Consider the following 22269-nt stretch of genomic DNA (forward strand, 5'->3'; position numbering starts at 1 on the left):
CCTCAGAAGGTCTGTGTGGTGCTGTGTTTCTGCACTGGTGTTTCCTGCACTAGGCTGGCACTGTGCTCTCAGTTCTGCCCCAGAGCCTCCCTGGGGCTCCCAGGGCAGCCCGGGATCTCCCTGGCAGGATCCCCACCCTCACCCACCTTGCAGGAGGCATTTGGAGCCCGCTGGCTGTGCAACAGAAGGAGCTGCAAGGAAATTAATGGAGCACTGTTGGACTCTCCCCAGAGCGGCTGTTTGTTATCAAACAGATCCCTGCCTAACCCACCCAAGCCATTAGTCACTCTCAGCTCCAGCGTCAGGCTTTCTAATGGCCTGGGCAACTGCTTTGAGAAGTCTCACATCATTTCCTGTCAGATTTGGCCCTAAAGTACAGCCAGGGAGCTTGAGAGATCAGCTGCTTGTCCCACACACCTTTGTAATTGCAGAAACTCTGGACTTTGTGCTTCATTCAGTTCTATGAGACAATGTAGCTGTTTTACTGCAGAATATCAGGTAAAACCAACCAGGTGAAATTGGAATTATTGCTTGTGCTGGGATCTGAGCAGATTTCTGTCCAGGCTATTTTCACATTCCCATTTAGTCTGGACTCTGATTTAATTGCTGGAACACAGACCCCTTTTATTTCAGAGGGGCCTGCTTGCATTTTTAAAAGTCTAAAGTCTATGATGAGTTCAGACAAATCATAACAAACCCTTCTTCCAAGGAAGTCAACAACAGCTTCATTGAATTCGATGCCACTCTAATTACATTATTAAGATAATGTCAGTTTATTTGTAGGACAGGTGACTGTAAAAAGCAATGTCCATGTGGTGGAGGTTGGGATTTTTCCTTTGTCAGTTGCACAACTGACAAACATAAAGTAGAAGTGACAACTTTGTGACCCTGCATGTTAAAACCTGTGTCTGTCACTTCTGGAATAATAATTGGAGAAGAATTAAAATTTCTAGATAAGAAAGCTCCTCTGTGTCTACAGAAACCCACTAGAGGAAGCTGTGACATTTACACAGCTGGAAATGAAAAGATGGCATTGATGCTTCCATAGAAGCAACCACCACCCCTCAGAAGGGAAATAATCCAAACCAGCTACTGTAGTGTGCCACTGCAGAGATTTCGTGCTGAATACTCACGCTGCACACAACTTTTTGTGCCACTCCAAGACCTTTTGAAGTTACTACATTCTGCCACTAGCTTCAAAGGGAAACAAGATTTGCCTTGCAAAACGATCAAGAACTGCAGCTATTTACAGGCAAATTAATTCATGGCAGCTTTGGCTGCAAGGGCTACAGAATTTAGCAAGATGATTTAACTGTGTCAGCGATGTGTTCTGGAAAGGGCCAAATTCACACACTTCAAATACAAAGGATAATTAACACCCAACATATCAGAATTACAGGATCACAGCATGGGTTGGGTTGGAGCAGCTTTAGAAGTTCATCTGTGGGGAGGAGAGGGGAGGTGCTGAGGAGGTTGTTGGGTGCATGTTGGGAGTGGACCCCTTCCCCTGTCCCAGGCTGCTGTCAGCTCCATCCAGCCTCACTCAAACCCCCCCAGGGATCCAGGGGCAGCCCCAGCTGCTCTGGGCACCTGTGCCAGGTCCTGCCACCCTCACAGGGAGGAATTCCTGCCCAATGTCCCATCCCAACCCACTCCCTGTCAGTGTGAAGCCTTTCCCCCTGTCCTTCACCCTTGGGAATAGTTTCTCTCACCTTTCCTGTAGGCTCTCTTTGCAGCCCACGACACAATTCTCAGCCCAGGCTGTAACACGCTGTACAGAAAAGACTCCTCTGAGAGGAATGGGGTTGGGACACCTTTAGTACATCCAGCTAACACACTTACCTCATGCACATACATTTAGACAGTGAATTTTATAAAGATATTTATTGTGCAAGAATGATTTTCATGCTCATTTACAATGAAATAATTAGTTTTAACAAATAATCATGCCATTGCTTAATTTCAACTCTAAACAGAATATTTACATTCAAGTTTACATCTTTGTTCAAGTTCCATGTACAATGTCATCAGAATTAAGCAAGAATGCATCTTCAAATCAAAGGTTTTTTGTTGTGGGTTTTTCTGTTTTTTTTTTTTTTTTTTACAATAGAGTATCATCACCTTTCAGACTTTTACTGGAAATGACAAATTTCCTGTCTTTGCAGTACCCTTATTTCCCAGCCACAGCACTGGAAAAGAACAAAAAGACCCCAGTGGAACCAGTGTCACACACAAATCAATCTCCAATTAGCCAGGCATTCAAACAGGAAGGAGGCTGCAGGATAACCTCTGCACAACTCATTTTTGGAGGACTGTTTGTGTCATCCTTGAAACAGATCCTGCCTTAGGAAAATGAACCTCAGGACAATTCTTTCCCAAAGTCTTAAATAAGAAAAAGGCCTGCTTTGTCAATACTGAAGTGAATATCTTGTATTAGCACCAGACACACCCTGGAACTTTGTTGTGGTCTGAGGGTTTTCTGTCCCACCAAGGGATGCCCAGGATCACAGCATTGTGGTCTGGCACCTTTTAAAAAACAATTAAAGAAACAAACAACACCCCCCAGCTCCCAAATATAAAAACAACAACAAATTAAGAAAAAATACTTTCAACGAGCAGAAATTAAAACTGTAACTTTTTGGTACTGCTTTTTCGCTCCACACTCCATGATGTAAAGGAATTTCAGAGTCCAGCCCATGTTTCCTTGGCCTGCACACAAATGTCTCCCTTCTTCATCAAAGGTTTCCAACCCAGACTTCTCAGGCACCTCCCTCCCACCCTGACCTGAGACAGACAGACAGACAACACTCACACTCAGAAATGGCTCTGAATGACAACTTAGCATGGTCCCCCTGAACAGCTCAAAAATGGAACAGAATTTTCCCTTCCTTCCTTCCTTCCACAGTTCCATGAGATGGCTGCTATTGTAATCCACGTTGTCCTGTGAGTGCTTCAGCTGCTGCCTGGTTTCACAGAGGCCAGGAACGGTAATGAAGAACCAGAGCTCAGCTGCCAGCTCCTGCTCTGACTTACCTCAGTCACGCGACAACAAAAGAAGAGTGATTGTCCTGGAGTTTGGCTGTGAGTCCATGGAGAGACACTGACTTTGAAGATGCACACCTGAAGACTGCCCCGTTTGAAGTGAGCCTTCTGAGGAGCAGAGAGCAGTGCAGGTGCTGTGCCCTCACGTGGTGACGTCCCCAGCAGAGCCCGCGGGCTGGGCAGCAGCCGCAGGAGGCGGCGCGGGCAGCACCTCCAGCTCCGACTCGCGGACAAAGATGACAGCATCCCCACTGACATTGATCAGACACTGGGCCTGCAAAAGGACAGTGCCCCGTCACCACACCGACACAGATTCTCTGCTTGCTCATAGCTGCCAACTACAACTGCACAGAAAAATCAACAGGGGTCTGTCTGGAGAAGGACAAATTATTACAATTTATTGCTGAGGAAACCCGTGCCACTTTCTTTCCTATATGCTCCCTTGTGTGCTACCAAACATGCAGATGGATCCCTGGAGACCACCACAGTGAAATACCTGCATATCTGTACCTGCTTTCCCTACTGTTTTGAACATACTTAATTTACTGAATATTCTGCTACTGTCTTCACAAATCAAGGTTTGTCCCTTTATGTACAAAATGGAGCATTTTGCATCAGCAACTCCAGGTACTTTTACATGGAGTTAGGATGAAATCCTACACGGCAACATCAGAAATACCAAGTAAGTTCTGCACTACTGTGCAACTGTCTCCTGCAATTTACTTATTCTAGCAAGCTTGGTTCTTTCATTCATCTGGATATTTATGAAACATCCTCATAATTTTGTGTAAATACAAGAACACTCTTGGATTCTTCAAACATAATCCAAGATATCATGAAATGTTGTGCAGCTCTGGCTTTACAGCACTGCTGGTTTTTTAAGACATAAAATGCATATTTGTATCATAGTAACCACAACACCACTTGTCACTTCACACCCCAAAGTACCTGGTTTTTGTTTGGGTTCTCCATGAAAACACACTGCTTCATTATGTATGACACAACTGCATTCCCTCCCAGAGCTGCAACGTGGGCCCTCACCATGGCGAACACTTCAGCAATGAAAGCGTGCAGGAACCCACTGACACCACCCTCCTAGAATGGAAAAAAGACACATCACATATGGCATTGGGCCTGGCTACAAGATGCTGAGCATTTCTCTTACATATCTATCAGCTGAAAAGCCCAGTGAATCCCACATGGTGTGGAGAACTTAAAAGCCATTCGTGTTTGAAGGGTCACAGTCACAAATCAGATGGAGAGAGACCATTCACAGGGGCCTGGAGTGACAGGACAAGATGGAATGAATCCTTGTTGGGATCTGCTATCACAGATCCCAAAGCTCTTCAGCTACTGAATTTGTACCTACAGAATCTGCACTTAGTCCAGCCATGTCCTGTGACCATTTTCCTGCTCTGACATCCTTTTGAAAACACACATGGATTTCTCACACATGGATTGTCCTTTTCACACATGGATTTCTCAAGTTAAAAGGGGAGGTTAAAAGTAACTTGCAAGATCTCAACAAAATGTTTGTCTGATCCAAGTTTCTCTAGAGAGTTCACAGCCTATTTTCAGGAAGACTGATCATTTTTATTAACATCTGCTCTGTAATTTCAGCAATTTGTAATTAGGAAAAACTAGCAAACTCTTCAGCACTGACAAGCCAGGCAAGAGGTAGACTCTCCTTCTGTGGCCAAAAGCAAAGATACGGCGACTTCCCAAAAGGACAGGAAAATTAAAAGGAACATGGCTTGCATTTTGACATGCTCAGAGGATTGTCTGTTTTCCCAATGCAGAATGGAGCTCAGGGTTTGAACCTCACCTCTAAGCTGGTTGTATGGTCACAGACTCATGGTGGAATTTTTGATGCTCAAGACACAAAGTTTGGTTACAGAGAATGTACAGAATGTAATGTTAAAAATCAGCACAACATTATCTATGATATGGGCAATGTTATATTAACCAAAGAATTAACAAAATACACTGTGAACCAAATACACTGTGAACCTTCCTCACTGAGCTTGCTAAACGAGAGAAGAACAGATGACTTATTTTTTTCTTTAGCATTTAATTTGGGTTCAAATGATCCCAACTTCTACCACTGCTGGTCAAAGACACGTTTTTTCCACAAAGTTCTGTTTAAGAACTCACTGGTTTAGTGTTCTACCCAAATCAACAGCAGTGGCAATTGTTAACTAACCCCTTCCTAACGGTGCCAAACCGAAAATGGCTTCATGTGCTCTGTGACAAGAGCAGCACAAAGGAATTTGTTCTGCACTCAGCACCTTCCCCCAGGTGGCACCAATTCTACTCCCTGGCTGTGCCACACCTCAACTCAAACCTCTGATTCTTGCACATGACAAGAAACTGTTCCCTGGCACAAAAGGCATCCCTGCCACACAGCTCACCTCGCGCAAAGAAGTGGTTTCTCGTATAAAAAACATGTTGATTATCCCAAGGTACTTGGTTATTTTCGCCCCAGGGAGGAAGGAAAGAGGAGTCATCTTAACAACTGAGACAGTGGAATTGGTGCCCGACGGGACAGAACGGTGCCTCAGGTACCCCTCAGCCAATGGACTTGCTTTTTCAAGGGAAGTAGCTGAAAAATGGGAAAAAACAGCAGAAAATAACTATCAAGATCCACCAGCGTTCCTCAAAACACAAAAACTCCTCTTTATGGTTTTCCAAATAGCTTGGTGACAACATTCAGCTGCCTGTGATGCTCAGCCACATACGTGAGAAAGGAAATCATCATGCAAAGCATGCAAAAGGAGACAAGAAGCTGGAATGGCATTTATTGAAAGAGTGGCATTCCTGCGAAAGGAAAACATTGAGGCGAGCAGCTGCACACACAACCATCAGTTATAATGTGAAGGTAAAGGAAAAAGTGCCAACATTTTGAAACATGTATTCTGCTGGAAGAACAAATTATAGGAAGTGTGAAAGTTGTTGTGTTTCCCCAGTGCAGCATTTTCCATTAAAACAGGTATTAATCTCTGCTAATTTAAGCAAGATAGTCAGACCTGTGGCCAAAGAACTACTGAAAACCAACTCACCACTTGCTAATTTAGTGACCATTGCCTTGACTGTCCCCTTGGTGATTGCTTCCTGTTTCTCACCCCCAATTTTCCAAGATCATACATACACCTACATCCATGCAGTGGATGTTATACAATTAGTAGGCGTACACATGAATGGAGAACTAATTACAGCAAGACTTTATTTTGCTTTTTATGCTACAGTTTATCAACCCTACGTGAGGTTACAGGACAATGCCAGCAGTTTTCACCCTCACACGTGATCTGCAATGCTCCTGCTGGGCAGGGCACTCCACTAAGTCACCACTGGGAAATCAGAGATATGTCTCAGATTATCAGAACGTGGTAGAAACAGCCGCCTACTTGTCTTAATTGATCCGCGCCTTATGGTCTGAGCTTTCAGTTTAATGAGCTCTATCCAGCTGTTGCATCTGTCTGCAAAGGAACTGTAATCAACTGACGTTGCTGGAAACACAGACAGAAAAACAAAAGAAAAAAAAAAAACAGAAAAAAATATATGGATGATGTCTCTTGCTCATCCCAGTGCTCCTTTTTGAGGAGGCAATGCTTCCTGTCTGAGAGAGAACAACCATCCGTGTGCAGGTCTGGCTAAGAGCAAAAGTTACAGGCTAGGCTTGGACTTGTCCAAACCAGAGTACCCATTTCTGGTGGTGTCCCAGCTCTGAACCAACTGCCTGAGTGGGACTTCAGCACTGAAAAAACATGCAAATACAGTCATTAAGGACTTATGCTAGATTAGGTTTTTTTATCATCTCAATTTAGGCTGTAAGTTATGGCTTTTTAAACTTTATTTAAGCCTTTTTTAATTTTCATTGCTTTTTTTCCCTTACAAAGAGCTGCTGATCAGGATTTAAATTTCCCAAATGTCTTTATCAATAACTAACCTGCTACAGAGTGAAAAAAGAAAAACCTTTGGTGATGAGGGTAAGAGTCACAAACTGAAACAACACCTCTGTTTTTAACACAAATGAGTCTTCCTTACAGAACAGTCTTCCTTGCCCCAGCATCCTCCCTCCAACACCCCTCCCACCATCATTACAATGAGAAGTAAGAGTTGTTTCTGCTATGACTTTTGCTATTAGTTGCAGGGGTGTTTGCACATCTTTAAAAAAAAGGGGGGGGTTGCAAACACCGTTTCTTCATTATCCTGAAGAAACGGGAGGAACACATGCTAACTTCAAATTGACACAGGCAAAACAGCTCTCTGACCAGGGACTCATTGTCTGTCACATCAAGTTACATCAATGTACCTGACAGAGAGGCTGTCATTACTACAAATCTAACTTCATAATGAAAAATCACATCAAAATATTAGGATCTCATTAAGCCACACCAGAGCATGCACTCTCAGTTAAGTAGTAAACACTTCCTGGAGTAAGACACATCCAAAAAGAGTATACCAATATCCCAGGAATGCTCATTCTGTTCTGGCAGATGGCTAAATTAAGGAAACTCACCTCTCTGAGCAGCAGGAATACCTGTGTGGGAACTTGCACCCTCCAGGGCTTCTAACAAAACAAAATTAATTGCGTTCAGATCATCTATTCAGCAGAGTTACAGGAAAACAGCTTCCAAGAAAGATGGGAGGGGCTATTTCCAAGGGTCTGGAGTGAAGGACAGGGGGAATGGCTTCACACTGACAGAGAGGGTGTTGGGATGGGATATTGGGCAGGAATTCCTCCCTGGCAGGGTGGGCAGCCCTGGCACAGGTGCCCAGAGCAGCTGGGGCTGCCCCTGGATCCCTGGCAGTGCCCAAGGCCAGGCTGGACACTGGGGCTGGAGCACCTGGGACAGTGGGAGGTGTCCCTGCCATGGCAGGGCTGGATTGGGATGGGATTTAAGGTCCCTTCCAACCCAAACTACTCCACAATTCTCTGACCCTTAAAAAGATTTTTGAGTCAAGTATGAAAAAACCCCACCCTCTATATAGTAACCTGTGTACTTTGATAACAGAGTTAGTGTAAATAACTCACTTTACTAAATCTACGTTGCAATTTTAATATGTTTACTCCTCAAAGGTCACTACTGTATAAGACTGTAAATCAGGATTTTTAAAACAACAATCCTACAGAAAAGTAAAAATATATCAAATAACCTTTTAAGCCAATGTAACTACAACGAGGTTGTGGAGAAATGACAGATGGAACAGTTTTCAGGCTGAACTGCCCTGCCTGCAGCACGATATGGGATGTGGAGAACAGAGGAAAAGGGGTCCATGGGAACAGGCTGCCCTCCTCTGGTCAGTGCCCAGCACACACAGCACAGCCCAGCAATGGCTACAGACACCGACAGAAATCTCTGGGTAGCTTCTCTTTTCAAAAATAAAAAATGTAGCAAATTTAAAGTTAAGCATTAAAAAAACCCCAAACAATAAAAATCTTTTTGCTGAAATTAATCTGGCCTCTGAAACTACAAGTAAGTGTGGAAGGCACCCTTCTTTATACAAAAGAAGTAACAGGCAAAAGGGAGCTCAAACATTTACAGTAATTCCCAGATATTTAATTTCCTCTCAGTAACCATTTTGGTAGATAATCCAACAAGGGAGAAAGAATTAAAGACAGCTGATTTCAATGAACTGAATTTTTAAAGCAGTCATAGAGCTGTGACAGCCATTCTTGAAATGCAGCTCTATCTCAGGTAAAATAAAGCAGCTGTTTAACAGCTACAGTGTGAAGCACTGTACAGATTATTTACTATACAAGGTTAGTCTCCTTTCACTTAAAGGAAATTTGCATGCAATCAGTATCTGGCAGATAAAGTATTTCCCATCATGAAAACAATGAGATTAATTCTGTGAGGCTGAGAAAACACGGAGGTACTTTATATGGGCCATTTACAGTATGGGACAAGGCTAATTATTATTTAATTGATAGTTATGTCAGATGACACCCTACACCCAGTGGCTTGCAGCATCTCCAATATTCTAAATGCAAAGACAGGAAATATAGACAGAATGACCAGCCAAGCCATCTTCTGTGACTCTCAAAAAATTTCACAAAAGGAGTAAATACACCCTTTATGCTTAGGCAGCAAAGCACATTTAAAGCCTGTGAAGTACAGATATTTTAAAGCCTCTACAACTATGAAAGAGCAGAACTCAATATCCATAAAAAACAACAGCTGAATATTCTTCCCCTTAACTCACCTTTAGCTGGAGAGAATGGCTGAGAAGAAAGGGGATCAGAGGAAAGTTCCAAGGGAAATTGCAGCTGTTCTTCATTGTCTGTAGATGCTTCAACAAAGAAAACATGGCCAACTGATAATTACCCCCCAAAATAAGATTTGCCAGTAATTACAAGCAAAGTCAGTTTAGTCAGGTCTGACTTGAACAGCTATTTTCAGCATGTGCATAAAGTGATGCAGTTCTGCAGAAACAAATCCAGCTGCAACACTGAACAGAGCTTGTGCTCCACTGAAGAGGATTTGAGGTTTTTAGGAGAAAAATGAAGGCCATTCATGCATTTTTGTTTTGATTCTGCAGTTGGACCTTTGTCAGCTATTACAATAAAAGTTAGCCCTTATTTCACATGCAAGGAAACATTTCACTGTACTGAAGAATACAGTATATATATCAGCTATAACTAATGTTTTAGAAACAGGTGGCTCTGTTCTACTATCTAATTCCAGTCTGAAAGCTGAGTATGCTCAGAGCTCTGTCTGAATCCCCCCTGCAGACTGCACACTTGCATTTCTAGCATCAGCTGGTGCTTCACTAGCAAGGTGACCTATGCAGACCACAGCAGTCTATTCCATCCCCTCCATGTGCTTCGCTGAACTCCAAAACTATTACTGACCTGCCTAAGGGTTTGCAGAAGGTTGGGGTTTTTAAAAGTATTACAAATACTTTATTTTCCATGTCCTTCAAGTACAGACAAAATTTATACTTATAAGAACAAGTATTCCCTGATGATGATGATTTACACATGTTCCAAAATACAACAGAAATGTCATCATCTGTTACACCAACCTTTTAATCAAATTAGTATCATAGACAGAAGTACCATAAATTTGTGGATTAATTAATATGTAATACTTGATAAGTCATCCTGCTGGAGGTCAAGTACATGAGCTCTAAAAAACCTCCACGTGTTGAAAGACCCTCTCTGAAAAATATGTATATTTGAACTTGATGATCCTTGTGGGTCCCTTTCAACTCAGAATATTCTGTGGTCTGTACGTGTAACTGAAATTAAAATCCAGACTCATTAGGCACTGGGGATAAAAAAGGAAAGATGCCTCACAATATTTACCTCTTTGCTGTGATTTTTCTGTAGGTGCTTTGTTGGCTTGTAGTGCTTGGTTTTTGTCATATGTAATGGCAACAGCTGTGACTGCAATCTGCAAATCAGAAATACTTGGCATATTAGGTAAGTTCATCTCTTGTGCAATCTGAAAAATAATTTTGCAAACAAGCAGTTCTCTGCATAGAAACACACCAGGGAAAAGTCATGGAGGAATTCAGCAGCCATAGCAGTAAATGAAATCCTAGCCCAGGTTATCCTGAGCAGCAAGCAGCACCTAGGGCTGTGCCTGGAGGCAGCAATTCCCTCACCTGAACCAGCTCATCCTCTGGCAGAGCCACGGTGAAGTTGACGTGGCAAAGGCAGCAGGGGACCATGGACCGCAGCTTGAAATACAAACTCTGTTGGAGACAGGAGATCATTCCGTGTTACTCAGGGAAAAGGGGTGGCTGGTTTATGTCAGAGAAATTAGGGATCAAAACTCTCTTCATAGCAGAAGTCATCTCATGAGATTAATTTTTTCTTGCAGAAGAATTACATTTGTGAAGTCAGGACAGAATGCAATTTCCTGTGGAGCTGATTCTATTTCTCGAGTATCCTGCTAGTCAAAGGACTCCTCCAGGTTCCACAAGCTCTGGAATTCCCTAATATACTAAAACAGGCTGAACCCATCTTTACACAGCTAATTACAGACACTTTGCAGTCTATTTTCAAAATGATGAGGCACATGTTAATTTCAGTACAGCTGAATTTTCCCTGGCCCCCATTTGAACACATAAAAAAGTATTTGAAATAAGATTCTTACCTTCAGCAGATTCTCACAGAGATCATTAAAGTTCTTATTGAGTGTTTGATTTGTTGGGTTAATGTTGCTTAATCTGGACACTCTAACTGCTGTGAACATCTGAATTAGAAACAAACATGGGGATTTTTTGCCAACATATGCAAATATATTTCATCCACTGTCTTAAACCCAAATTCATAAAGAAGGAAAATAATGTAAAATATGTTAATATTTATGTTCAATAAGTAACAAAATAAGTTAGCTAAGCAATACGGTCAACCTGTTCCCTTTAAGGGGCTTCAAATCTAGCCAAACCTTTCACAAAGCCAAACCCTTGAAGTTCAAATTTACTGTAATTACTTTCATATTTCTGTGTTAGGTTATTTGTTACATGACAGCATTAAAAAAAACCAAACAGACAAAAGCCCAGGTTCTCATACCTTATTGTTCTTACCAAAATACTACTTTTATTTCTGTCAGAAGGGTGTCCTTTGAATTTAGCTTTCAAAATATATATTTAAATTACTACAGCACATTTCAACACAATTTAGCAAAAGTTTCAATTTTGAATAACCTTACTTGAATTTCCGGTGTCCAGTTATTTATACCAGGCATAATTTCTGTGTTGCAACTGTAGAATCCTGTGAAGAAAATATTTGTGAAAAAAATCTATTTTATACGCTGTGATATAAAAATACTCGGAAACATATGTGACAAGGCTTTGCAAGTATTTTCCCTCCTGTGGTTTTGAATATTGAGTATTAGACCAGAAATGAGATCAACATTCAAAAAACAAATACAGAATTCTTGTAGGAGGAGCCAACACCCCAAATCCACAACTGCTCCACCTATTTCTATTAGATAAACTATGCACAAACGAGGAAATTTTTAAAAAAGGTGTGATATGAAAAGCTAAAAAGCCAACCCTTAATGGAGAGCACAGTAAAGGCTGTAAAGGAACTACAGTAGTGACTGATTGCAAATGAAAAACAGAATTATAATGACTAAACAGCAGAGTAAAAGAAGTTATTAACAGCAAGTCAGTGATTCTGAAATCCTGAAGATAGAGTTAAATAGGCAGAAAAGAGCCCAGTCTGGTAGGGCCTATGTAAAAACACAAAATGAGCTAGAAAAGAAATTGTGTAGCAGCTTGCAGAGGGTATAAATATTAATGGACTGTCTTCCAGAACATCAAAAGCAAGAATTCTGTTGAAGAATCAAATAAGATTTAGAAAGGATATGCAGAAACAATAACATGAGAGCAGAAACCATGCTTTTCTTTTTACAGCAGTGTAGTAGAGCTTTCCACAAGAGCAGAAAACCAGTGCCCTGTTTGTTTGTCTTGAACAAGTGTCTGAAGGAGATACTGAACAAAAGGCAAGTGAAAAAGAAGGATTCCTATAAACCACAGAAGAGGCCAAAGATCAAAGAGCTCATTGACACTGAAGCACCAACTTACTCCCCTACCAGAGAACTCTCTTTAACCTCCAAGTGATGAGGTGCTGGAGTGACTGCTCCTGCTGCTCTCCTCAGTGTAGGGGTGTGGGTGTCACTGCTCAGCCAGAGCAGCTGAAGCACCCCCAGCCCCTCACCAACTAACAGTGAGGCACTACCAAATGAAGTGCAAATGTAAGACTAGGAAAAGAGGGACAAAAATGCTTCATGTACACGGTGAACACATCTGTAATTTTGGATTTTGTGCTTCAAACACATTCATGGCTTACATGCAGAAGAGGATAAAACAAGATGATGGCTGATGGCCTTAATTTAGGGCAGTAAAATCAACTGCAGCAGAACTGGATAATCAGTGAGGAATAAAAGCCTGGGTGACAGTAATAGATAATACAAGGACAGTTCTGAGCTTGACAGGATTAACACTGGTATCAGTTATTAGGTAGGAAACCAAGACTTTCTCAGAAGAAACACAGGGAAATTCACAATGACAAGAGGAAGGACAAGGACAAATCAAATGTCCAGAGCCATTTCCAATAATGGACACCTACATTTGCCTCTTATCCAGATCCAGCAGTTCTGCTGGGAAAGGTATGACATAGCTATACAACAATAAATAGCATAAAGACAACTGATACCAGGCCATCATTAGTTCTCCATTCTACTTTCATTACCCTGAAATCTGTAATTCAGTCTAAAAATCTGCAGAAACAGCAATATTGTCAGTTGTCTTGGAACTTTTAAAGTAATTTTTAATAAAACTAGTCAAATTTTGTCATTTTGCAGCATAAATGAGAAAAACATGGTTGTAACTATACCAGAAGGTGGTGGAACATCTGTCAGTAAAGAATGCACATCTTCCATTGCATCTGTGTCATCAATCTGCAAAAAGGGAATAATTGAGAAAATCACGTTGCTGTGCCAGTAGGAAGCTTCCAAAAGAAATCAAATAACCTGCATTCCATTCAACCTTTAACACTCCTATTTCAGATCAGGCAGAGCCCTGCTGCCTGCTGTAAATATTCTGGTGTGCCTTTACATTCATCCTGTCTTACTGACCTGCAAGAGATCCACATTTACCAGTAACTGCCAACATTTTCTTATCAAGTGTTTTAGAAATGGTTTATAATTTAGCTTCAGTATTGAAGGGTTTTCTGTCAAGTAATGGGTCTCCTTCTCCCACTCCATTTAAAGGGGTTGTCTTTTTCTCTCCTTCAAAAAACAACTCAAAAACTATACAAAACCAACCCAGGTATCTTTAGCTCTCATAACTGCATCTCAGCCTCTTTCAGCACATCCTCATCACAATGACATTTTTACTACTTTTTCTTATATAGCTCCAGTGAACAATGATTTCACTCTTGAAAGCTTGGTCAGGAGTTCAACTAAACCTTCTGGATATTGTTTCTGATATCCAATTAATCATAAACCCAACTTCTCAAATAAGACAGTAGTAAATAACTCCACAGATAAAAAGTAATTTTTTCTATACATGCCTTGCAAAAATCCTGTTTTTTTACAAAGGTATTCGACCCTTTTTGCAAAAGCACCAACCAATCTATATTTATTATCCCAAACTCTCCTATCCTGTTATCTTTTCACTCTCCTTTCATACTCCTGTTCTCAAACAAACTCCTGTTATAGTGCTCCCTCATTCTTCCTATCCACCACCTTTCTTCCGGATTATTTTCCATGAGGATGGTGATTTGTGAAGATGAACAAAGCCTTAGATGCACCTCAGGCTGCAATTGCAGGCTGTATTTGGAAGTGGATTGTAGTCAGTGACAGGAATTTGTACTGTCTGTATCTACAGGATGACTGAACTCCAGCCCTTTGTAAACACTTGCTGGAGTATTCAAGACCTCAAAACAGACAATGTTCAATTGTGTCTTTGAATTCAGTGAAGAGAGAGGTGACAGAAATCCACACCCTTTATTTATCTGCAGGTGTTGCTCTTTCTGGTTGCAGCTGTAGAAAGAACTGGAAGGTATTGTCACAAGTTGTGAATTCTTAAATTATGAAAAGCAATAGCTGAAATTCAGAAAATCATCTTTTATGTGCTCTCTTGGCACATGCAGTTTTTTGAATGCTTTGAATGCATCCCATTCTGGAAACTAATAATTCTGAATGTTCATCTACAACAGTAAGAGTTTGGAAGCAGGAAGAAAATACAATCTTTTTATCTGCTAGATATAAAGTGTGGCAACACAGAACCTCGGTGTTTGTGAAAATAGATCTTGAGTTCTTGATTAGTCTGATCCGCTGCTTGAAGCAAGCAGAAGAACATTTCTTAACAGCTCCTATTAATTAATCTAGAGACTGCTACATATTCATGAACAGCAGGGCAATCTTTCTGCAAACAGTCTGTAGACAGAGCTGTGCTTTAAGCAAATAGAGTCAGGAAAAGAGAGACAAAGCAAAATGTAGTACTTCACTTATTCTATTGATACAAAAGGGAAAAATCCATACACAAGCTAGGAACTGTTCTTGGAGATGAGTAAGAAAAAATTTTTAAATATATATTTCAGGAGAAGAAAAGTAGGAACATGAGTAGTGCAAATGTTCATCACCTCCAAGACAAAAGCATCCTTCTTCCCATGTGAAAGGTCAAGCTCTGTAACTTCATCAGAGCTTTCTGACTGAGATCTCAATAGCCTGGAACGTTGTCTTGGCTCTGGAATGGGAGACCCAATAATTTCTTCAGGTAACTCCTAAAAGGAATGTAAAAATTAACAGATGTTCTGCCCAGCTTAAAAAAAATTCAACTCTCTGCAAGTTGTTAGAATAACAATTCTAAGAATCAGATCATTCTGAAAATCATTCTACTGAGAAATACATCTAAATAATACCACAGTGATTTGGCTATGTGGCAAAGGGATCTGAAAATCCCAGCAGCTTTCCAAAATCCAGTGAAACAAGTCTGTATCTCTATTTGTAAATAAACTTCTGTTCCAAATGACTCAGTAAGAAAAAATGGATATACAGTGCATATATTTGAATCAGCATGCTTTATTTTTTAAGAATCAAAAATTTACTTACTGGAGGATTAATCTCATAAAGCTCCTTGTTCTTTGCTATTGTATCATTTATTTTCTTTTGCATATGGGATATGTGCTGCTCATAGGTGCCATCATTTGGAGTCTTGCCAGCAATCTGAATACCTCCAGGTGTTGGCAGAGCTGCTAAATACACACCTGTTGCAGACTTTCACAAAGTCACAAAGAAAAAGACAAGTATATGAGCATGAATTCCTAAAATTTTCATATAAACTTTCCGTAATGCTTGTGCTAGAACAGCATTGTAACATGCAAATCACAGCAGCATCTCTTGTAAATAAACAAATGGATCTTTCTCTTCTGCTCACTTATGAAAAAACTTCACTATTCTTTTAGAAAACTCCCTCTTTTCCATTTCTCATGGTGGAACTCTGAAACTTGCCTGAAAATTCCAAACAAACTAAAAATTAAAGCCTCTGCCCCAGATTGTTTTGCATAAGCAAATAGTTTTTTCCAGTTTTTGAAGATCTAAAATTTGGCCAAACCATTTACAGCATGAGTGAGGTTGTGACAACCCTATTTCTATTTTCAGGAAACAGATCATGAAAGACAAAAGAAGATGGCAGCCAGAATTACCCAAGCATCCCCTGATGCAGGAAGAAGCAGCATATTTACTATTCTTATCTAGCATGAAAGAATGGGGTTAGAAAATATTGTTAATGAACCTCTCTTGACTTTCTCAAATCTATAATTTATTTCTTCAGTTCCATCAAAGAAGAGGCAACAGAACTTCCCCTTGTTGCCAAATGACCAAAAGATTTCCTGACAGGCTTAATTGACCTTTATTTGTCATGGAACTGCAAATTCAGTTTGAAGAACAGGGATCTCTTTGACAGGACCTTTAAAGAATAGCATCATTTTTCTACAATTTGTTCCAATTAACGGTTTGAAGTTTCTTTTCCTCTCATTCCCTTTTTAATCATCTTGTCCTTTACCATTTTCAAGCTATTCGAATCTTCTTCTGCTGGTTATGAAAGACAAGTCTGCCCTGATTTTACAATAATTAAGACACTTGCTCTTAAAATGCCATTTTAACATGTCTGATTACTCTGAATCCCACAACACTTGCATGTCTTCCTGTAAAAATACTGTAAGAGAGCAGAACCGCCCCAGGATCCCAGCAGTACTTACTGCCAAGCCCATCAGCATGTTCTCCCCCACAGTGATCTGAATTCTCAGCCCAAAGAGGGCATTCATTCCCCTCAGCTTGAGTTTGTTCATCAGCTGTGTGTGCACTTCATACTCCATGAAGGGCAGGAGGTTGCTGATGGAGGTGGCATTTGCCTCAGCCTGAGCTTTCTTCTTCAGCCGGCACAGCCTGGAACACGAGAGCACAGACAGAGCTCTGACACATCTGGGGAGGCTCAGAGGGGCCACTGCAATTCCCTCCTCACTGGATAGCCTGGGGCAGCTTCTTCCCAATGCCTGGACCATCTGCAATTCCCTCCTCACTGGATAGCCTGGGGCAGCTTCTTCCCAATGCCTGGACCATCTGCAATTCCCTCCTCACTGGATAGCCTGGGGCAGCTTCTTCCCAGTTCCTGGACCATCTGCAATTCCCTCCTCACTGGATAGCCTGGGGCAGCTTCTTCCCAATGCCTGGACCATCTGCAATTCCCTCCTCACTGGATAGCCTGGGGGAGCTTCTTCCCAGTTCCTGGACCATCTGCAATTCCCTCCTCACTGGATAGCCTGGGGGAGCTTCTTCCCAGTTCCTGGACCATCTGCAATTCCCTCCTCACTGGATACCCTGGGGCAGCTTCTTTCCAGTTCCTGGACCATCTGCAATTCCCTCCTCACTGAATAGCCTGGGGGAGCTTCTTTCCAGTTCCTGGACCATCTGCAATTCCCTCCTCACTGGATAGCCTAGGGGAGCTTCTTCCCAATGCCTGGACCATCTGCAATTCCCTCCTCACTGGATAGCCTAGGGGAGCTTCTTCCCAATGCCTGGACCATCTGCAATTCCCTCCTCACTGGATAGCCTAGGGGAGCTTCTTTCCAATGCCTGGACCATCTGCAATTCCCTCCTCACTGGATAGCCTAGGGGAACTTCTTCCCAGTTCCTGGACCATCTGCAATTCCCTCCTCACTGGATAGCCTAGGGGAGCTTCTTCCCAATGCCTGGACCATCTGCAATTCCCTCCTCACTGGATAGCCTAGGGGAGCTTCTTCCCAATGCCTGGACCATCTGCAATTCCTTCCTCACTGGATAGCCTAGGCAGCTTCTTTCCAATTCCTCTGATTGCTGCAGCAGTACAATAACATGCCAGCTCTTTACAAGAACTCCTTGAGACAGTGCCATCTGAAAATTTCTATTTTCAGCTTTTCTTCTAGTAAGAGCTCCCATGCAAACATCTGCTTCTCTTGCTGCAAGCCTCAAACATTTCAGGCATTTCAGAAAATTACTACTGTAATTTCTAGTGGTAGAACCTTTAAAATTCCTATTAATACAGTTATTCAAGACACACATTGGAAGAAAAAAATCCCAAAACCAAACCAAACCCAAGTGCCCTCACAGCTAAAGCATTAGTTATATTGATCTGAAAGTAACAAAGCAGATCATAGCAATCCCATCTCTGACTATATGTTAGTCATCTTCCCCTCTTCGGGTTTAGTCCTACAAGCTGAAATTCACACCAGGGCAGTGATACTTTCAGAGAGAAATGTTATTTAAGAACACATGACAATTGTATGTTCTATAAGGTTTGATGACACGTTGGATCTTAGCAACAGGAATTCTTTCAGAGGTCTCCAAAACTTTACTAGACTAAGGAAGTATTTAGACAGATACCTGGCTTGAATAAGACATCCCTTCCCAACAACTATTGCCTCTACAGGAAGGTCAATTGTGGTGAAAAGGACATCAGGAACTTTTTGCTTCCTGCAGTTGTAACAGTAAGTGAGGTGAGCAGGAAAGGGCATGTTCAATTCATCATATGGGATATGGCAAAATCCACAACCTGGTGGTGAAGCTTCTTCAATCCTAAAAATACATTATGGAGAGAAAGCTTAAAACATCTGCATCTTGTTAACCATGCTCAGAAAGTGCACATGTGAATAAACACCTACAGAGACCCACTCAAATCATCCACCACAACTGAACTCTGCTCCATTACACCAGTGTAACAAGTATTACAATACACCAACCACAAGAAGGAAAGGTTGCACACTACTTGCTAAAATGCCATCAATAAAACTTGCATTGAAACTTCTTATGCAGGGATTGAGAAAAAGGACATTCAGTGACCAGCAATTCATGAAAACCTGTAACATCACTGAACTGGCTTGAAGCAGTGTAACTTCCAAATATAATCCATGATACAACAATTGCACACAGAATTTGCTGTACCAAACACACCAGAAATTCTCTTTTTCTTATTGTGCCCAAAACCCCATAAGAGCAGAATACAAACAACAAACCAATCATCCTTCTGAGAAGCAGCACAATAAGGTAAAATGAATTATTTCCTTATAACACAGTCTCTCCCCCCCATGAGGAATACCCAGGAACGAGCACTATAAAAATATGAACAGGGAAAGCACAGGCCAACTGCATCCCTGCCAATGGATTCTGCTTCACATCAACAATTCTTCTCAGGGATTTTGCAGAGGTGCTTAAGCAAGTCTGTCAGATTTGGAACATTAGTTATTATAAGACTTTGGCAAACAGATCTAGCCTTGAGCATGAGCTTTGTCGTTTTACCTCCCTCTGGCACTTCTAATCCATGACACGACTCTTAGTAGCACCAAAATACAGGTTTTGAAAAAGTGGTATTTTCTTTATATTACAGACATGATATTTCTTTCTCTCCATCATATAGTGACTACAAAACCAAGTATTTTAGTTCTGGCTACAGTTTTTAAAACTGTCTACACCAGAAGACAATGGTCTTCTGCTAACAAAGTAAAAGAACAATAGATTCTAAATAAACCATGTTGACTGGTTTATTATGGAAAAAGCAATGTAAGTGCTAAAGTGTAATCAATAGCCTTGTTTACAACTATAATTATCCCTTGAAATATTTGATGACTATCCTGATGAATACATAATAAATTACCAATAAGCATTAATTAAACTCTTTTTCCCCAAAAATAACTTCATGGCAATGCTCATTCTTCAAATTCTATTTGCAAGAGCAGAGACAAAGGGAAACTTCATGTTTGGCCTTCAGTTTCATGATTTTGTTCATCAACTTCAACAAACACATACCTATTTTGGAAAAACCTGGCATCATATTTGTTTAATAATCAAGCTGCTTTACCTCCCACACATAAGTAGTATTTAATGGAGCAGATATACACACATACAGACACAGCCACTTTTGGCTCATCTAAGTTATCAAACATCTGTCATTTTTTATGGTGCAATACAAAATAGAGAAAAGAGACCTGAAGAGCAGCGAAGGAAAAACCCGAGTTATGGTCTGTGTTAGTAGTCAAACGTGTTACCTTATTGAGACTGTTAGAAATAAAAACAGAGTATCTAATTGGGTGCAGAGCTCCATTACTCCTGTGGTGGTTGTTGTTAGTGAAAAGCAGTAAAGTGGTTGGTCCCGCATCCTGCACTGTAACACTGTAACCTACCCTAATAGAGAAGAACTATCTTGGCTCTGAGGAAAAAAATCAACCTCTCCCTTCTCTGACCCTATGGAAAAGAAGCCAGGCTGCCATGACAACCTTTGTTCCAAACAGCCTTCCATGGTGCCATCCTGAAGGAACCTAGGGTTCAGTACAGCTGCTGTGCCAGATGCGGACAAAATACAGACCTCTTCACTATAAGAGAAAAGAACAACAACACAGTGAATTCCTACTGCTTGCTGGTGCTTTTATAGCAAATCATCAGATTCAAAGGCTACTGCAAGTCTCAGTGAGGTTCAACATCACCACTAGTTCTGTGCACTTGTGCAATTTTACCCATTAGAACTCACAATCCTCTTCTGGTGTTTAAACCATAACCATTGCCTAGGTACAAGGCCAAGGAGGATTGCACAGAAAGACTACAGAGCTTTGCCTCATGTTACAAATAATATGGCAACAGAAAGGCAAACCAGGTTTAAGTATGGTTTTCAGTTCTGTGCTTAACAGTGCAAAGAACTACAGCAAAACAAGTAAACGTTAAAAAATAACCAAGGCATAATTTTTTACCAAAGTAAAAGAGAAGTTGAGAGCCCCAGCATCTTAATTAACATTCAATTTTCAAAATGAACTTTCAATTTTCACAACTCAACACTGACAAGGGTGTTTATGAAGGATAAGAAGTGGCAAAACAGTAAAGTTTTACTAGGAAGAATTACAAAAATGGTACATTTTGCATGTAAAGTAAACAACCATATTTAGGATTTAGCAGAGTTCAAGCTCTCAGAACAACCACAGAGCTTTAATAATTCTCAAGTTGTTAAATAAAAAACAAACCTCAAGCATTCAGTAGAAAGTACTATATGGAAAAAAATAGAGAAAATCTTTCCCATATTTTCTAGAATGATACACTTGGGGGTTTTTTTGTTGTTTCTCTTTCCAAAATAATTTTTCATACATAATGTCTGGCAGACCAGTACTTACACACACAGAGGCTTGTGCTTTGAGCATGGAATAAAGCTGAACTGGCAATACAGCATAGGAATTCCAATAAATATTTTATCAATAATCAAACACTACAACATTAAATTCCTTATAGAGAAATGCAAGCATCAAATAACCCAATACCTGACTGCCTGTCTGTGCTCTCAACATTCTTTCCCCATAGTTAGGGTAGGAAAAAGAATACAAACTACTCATGCTTTTTACCAGGGGACTGACAAGCAAAGGAATAAATGCTTCATTTTGGTGTGTTCATCCCTCAGTGAGGGAGTAATTGAGGAAAATATGGTAAACCACAACTTTTCCAACTTCTCTCCTCAAAAAAGCAGATTTTTAATGCTTTTACTTTAAAATATTTAGGCAAAATCAACTTGAAAGAAAATAAATTCAGATGTTTGAATTTGCTCACTACTTCCCAAATGCAATTCAAAATAGCGAACCAGAGTAATTTTCTGTTTAATATCAGCAGCCAAACCTGGCTCCAGGACAAGCTTTCTTTGGGCCTGAAATGTGAAATTTTCCATTTAAGTTCTGGTCTGCCAGTTGCTATCCAATAATGAAACTTCAATACATATACTTTTAGGAACAGTCTTAATTATTTAGGTAGATTAGGTTTAGAAAGCTTAATGGATAAATTAATATTGTTACTACAAAACAAATTGTAAGCTTTAGTTTAAAATAAAAAAATTGTAACATTCATTAGAAAAAACTTAAAACCCAGATCTAAACATATATAAAAATGCCTAATACTGAAACTTCATAATCTCACTTAAACTCTGTGAAGTAGTTATAGAATAGACAGTACCAACATCTGTACTGGAATAGTTAATTTTTAATCCACTGATGATGAAATACGTTTTCTGTGGCATTTTGAAAATCAAATCATCATCATGATTTACCAAATGCTGGTTGATTCACTGTAGCCCACTACAGCATGACAACCCAATGCCTTGGCATGGGATTTTATTTCTTGTCTGATTTCTGCCCACCAGGCATCTCGTGTCTCTGGTTCATCTGAAAGACAAAGTATAAATCAGTTCACTATTCTGGACCAG

The 22269-nt window shown here is 40.6% G+C and overlaps 1 protein-coding gene across 19 annotated transcripts in view; it reads right to left on the reverse strand.

Annotated features, from left to right (window-relative positions):
* Positions 1-1865: 1865 nt before the first annotated feature.
* C2CD5 (C2 calcium dependent domain containing 5) overlaps positions 1866-22269 on the reverse strand; it is a 55801-nt gene continuing 35397 nt past the window's right edge. For 6 of the 19 annotated variants that reach the window (XM_066551134.1, XM_066551129.1, XM_066551146.1 and 3 more), the window contains 17 exons: positions 22114-22228; positions 20315-20410; positions 18429-18620; positions 16769-16955; positions 15621-15785; positions 15152-15292; positions 13400-13463; positions 11709-11770; positions 11151-11249; positions 10657-10746; positions 10355-10442; positions 9250-9336; positions 7562-7612; positions 6447-6548; positions 5454-5644; positions 3991-4137; positions 1866-3316 (listed from right to left, as the gene is read on the reverse strand). In XM_066551134.1, the coding sequence (XP_066407231.1) occupies positions 3185-3316; positions 3991-4137; positions 5454-5644; positions 6447-6548; positions 7562-7612; positions 9250-9336; positions 10355-10442; positions 10657-10746; positions 11151-11249; positions 11709-11770; positions 13400-13463; positions 15152-15292; positions 15621-15785; positions 16769-16955; positions 18429-18620; positions 20315-20410; positions 22114-22228 (2009 nt within the window). In that variant the 3' untranslated portion in view covers positions 1866-3184. Of the gene's footprint in view, positions 3317-3990; positions 4138-5453; positions 5645-6446; positions 6549-7561; positions 7613-9249; positions 9337-10354; positions 10443-10656; positions 10747-11150; positions 11250-11708; positions 11771-13399; positions 13464-15151; positions 15293-15620; positions 15786-16768; positions 16956-18428; positions 18621-20221; positions 20411-22113; positions 22229-22269 lie in introns of all 19 variants that reach the window. The other 13 variants (XM_066551136.1, XM_066551131.1, XM_066551138.1 and 10 more) reach the window with 4 other exon arrangements.

This window comes from Molothrus aeneus, chromosome 5 (assembly GCF_037042795.1).
Source record: "Molothrus aeneus isolate 106 chromosome 5, BPBGC_Maene_1.0, whole genome shotgun sequence".
NCBI classification, from domain to species: Eukaryota; Metazoa; Chordata; class Aves; order Passeriformes; family Icteridae; genus Molothrus; species Molothrus aeneus.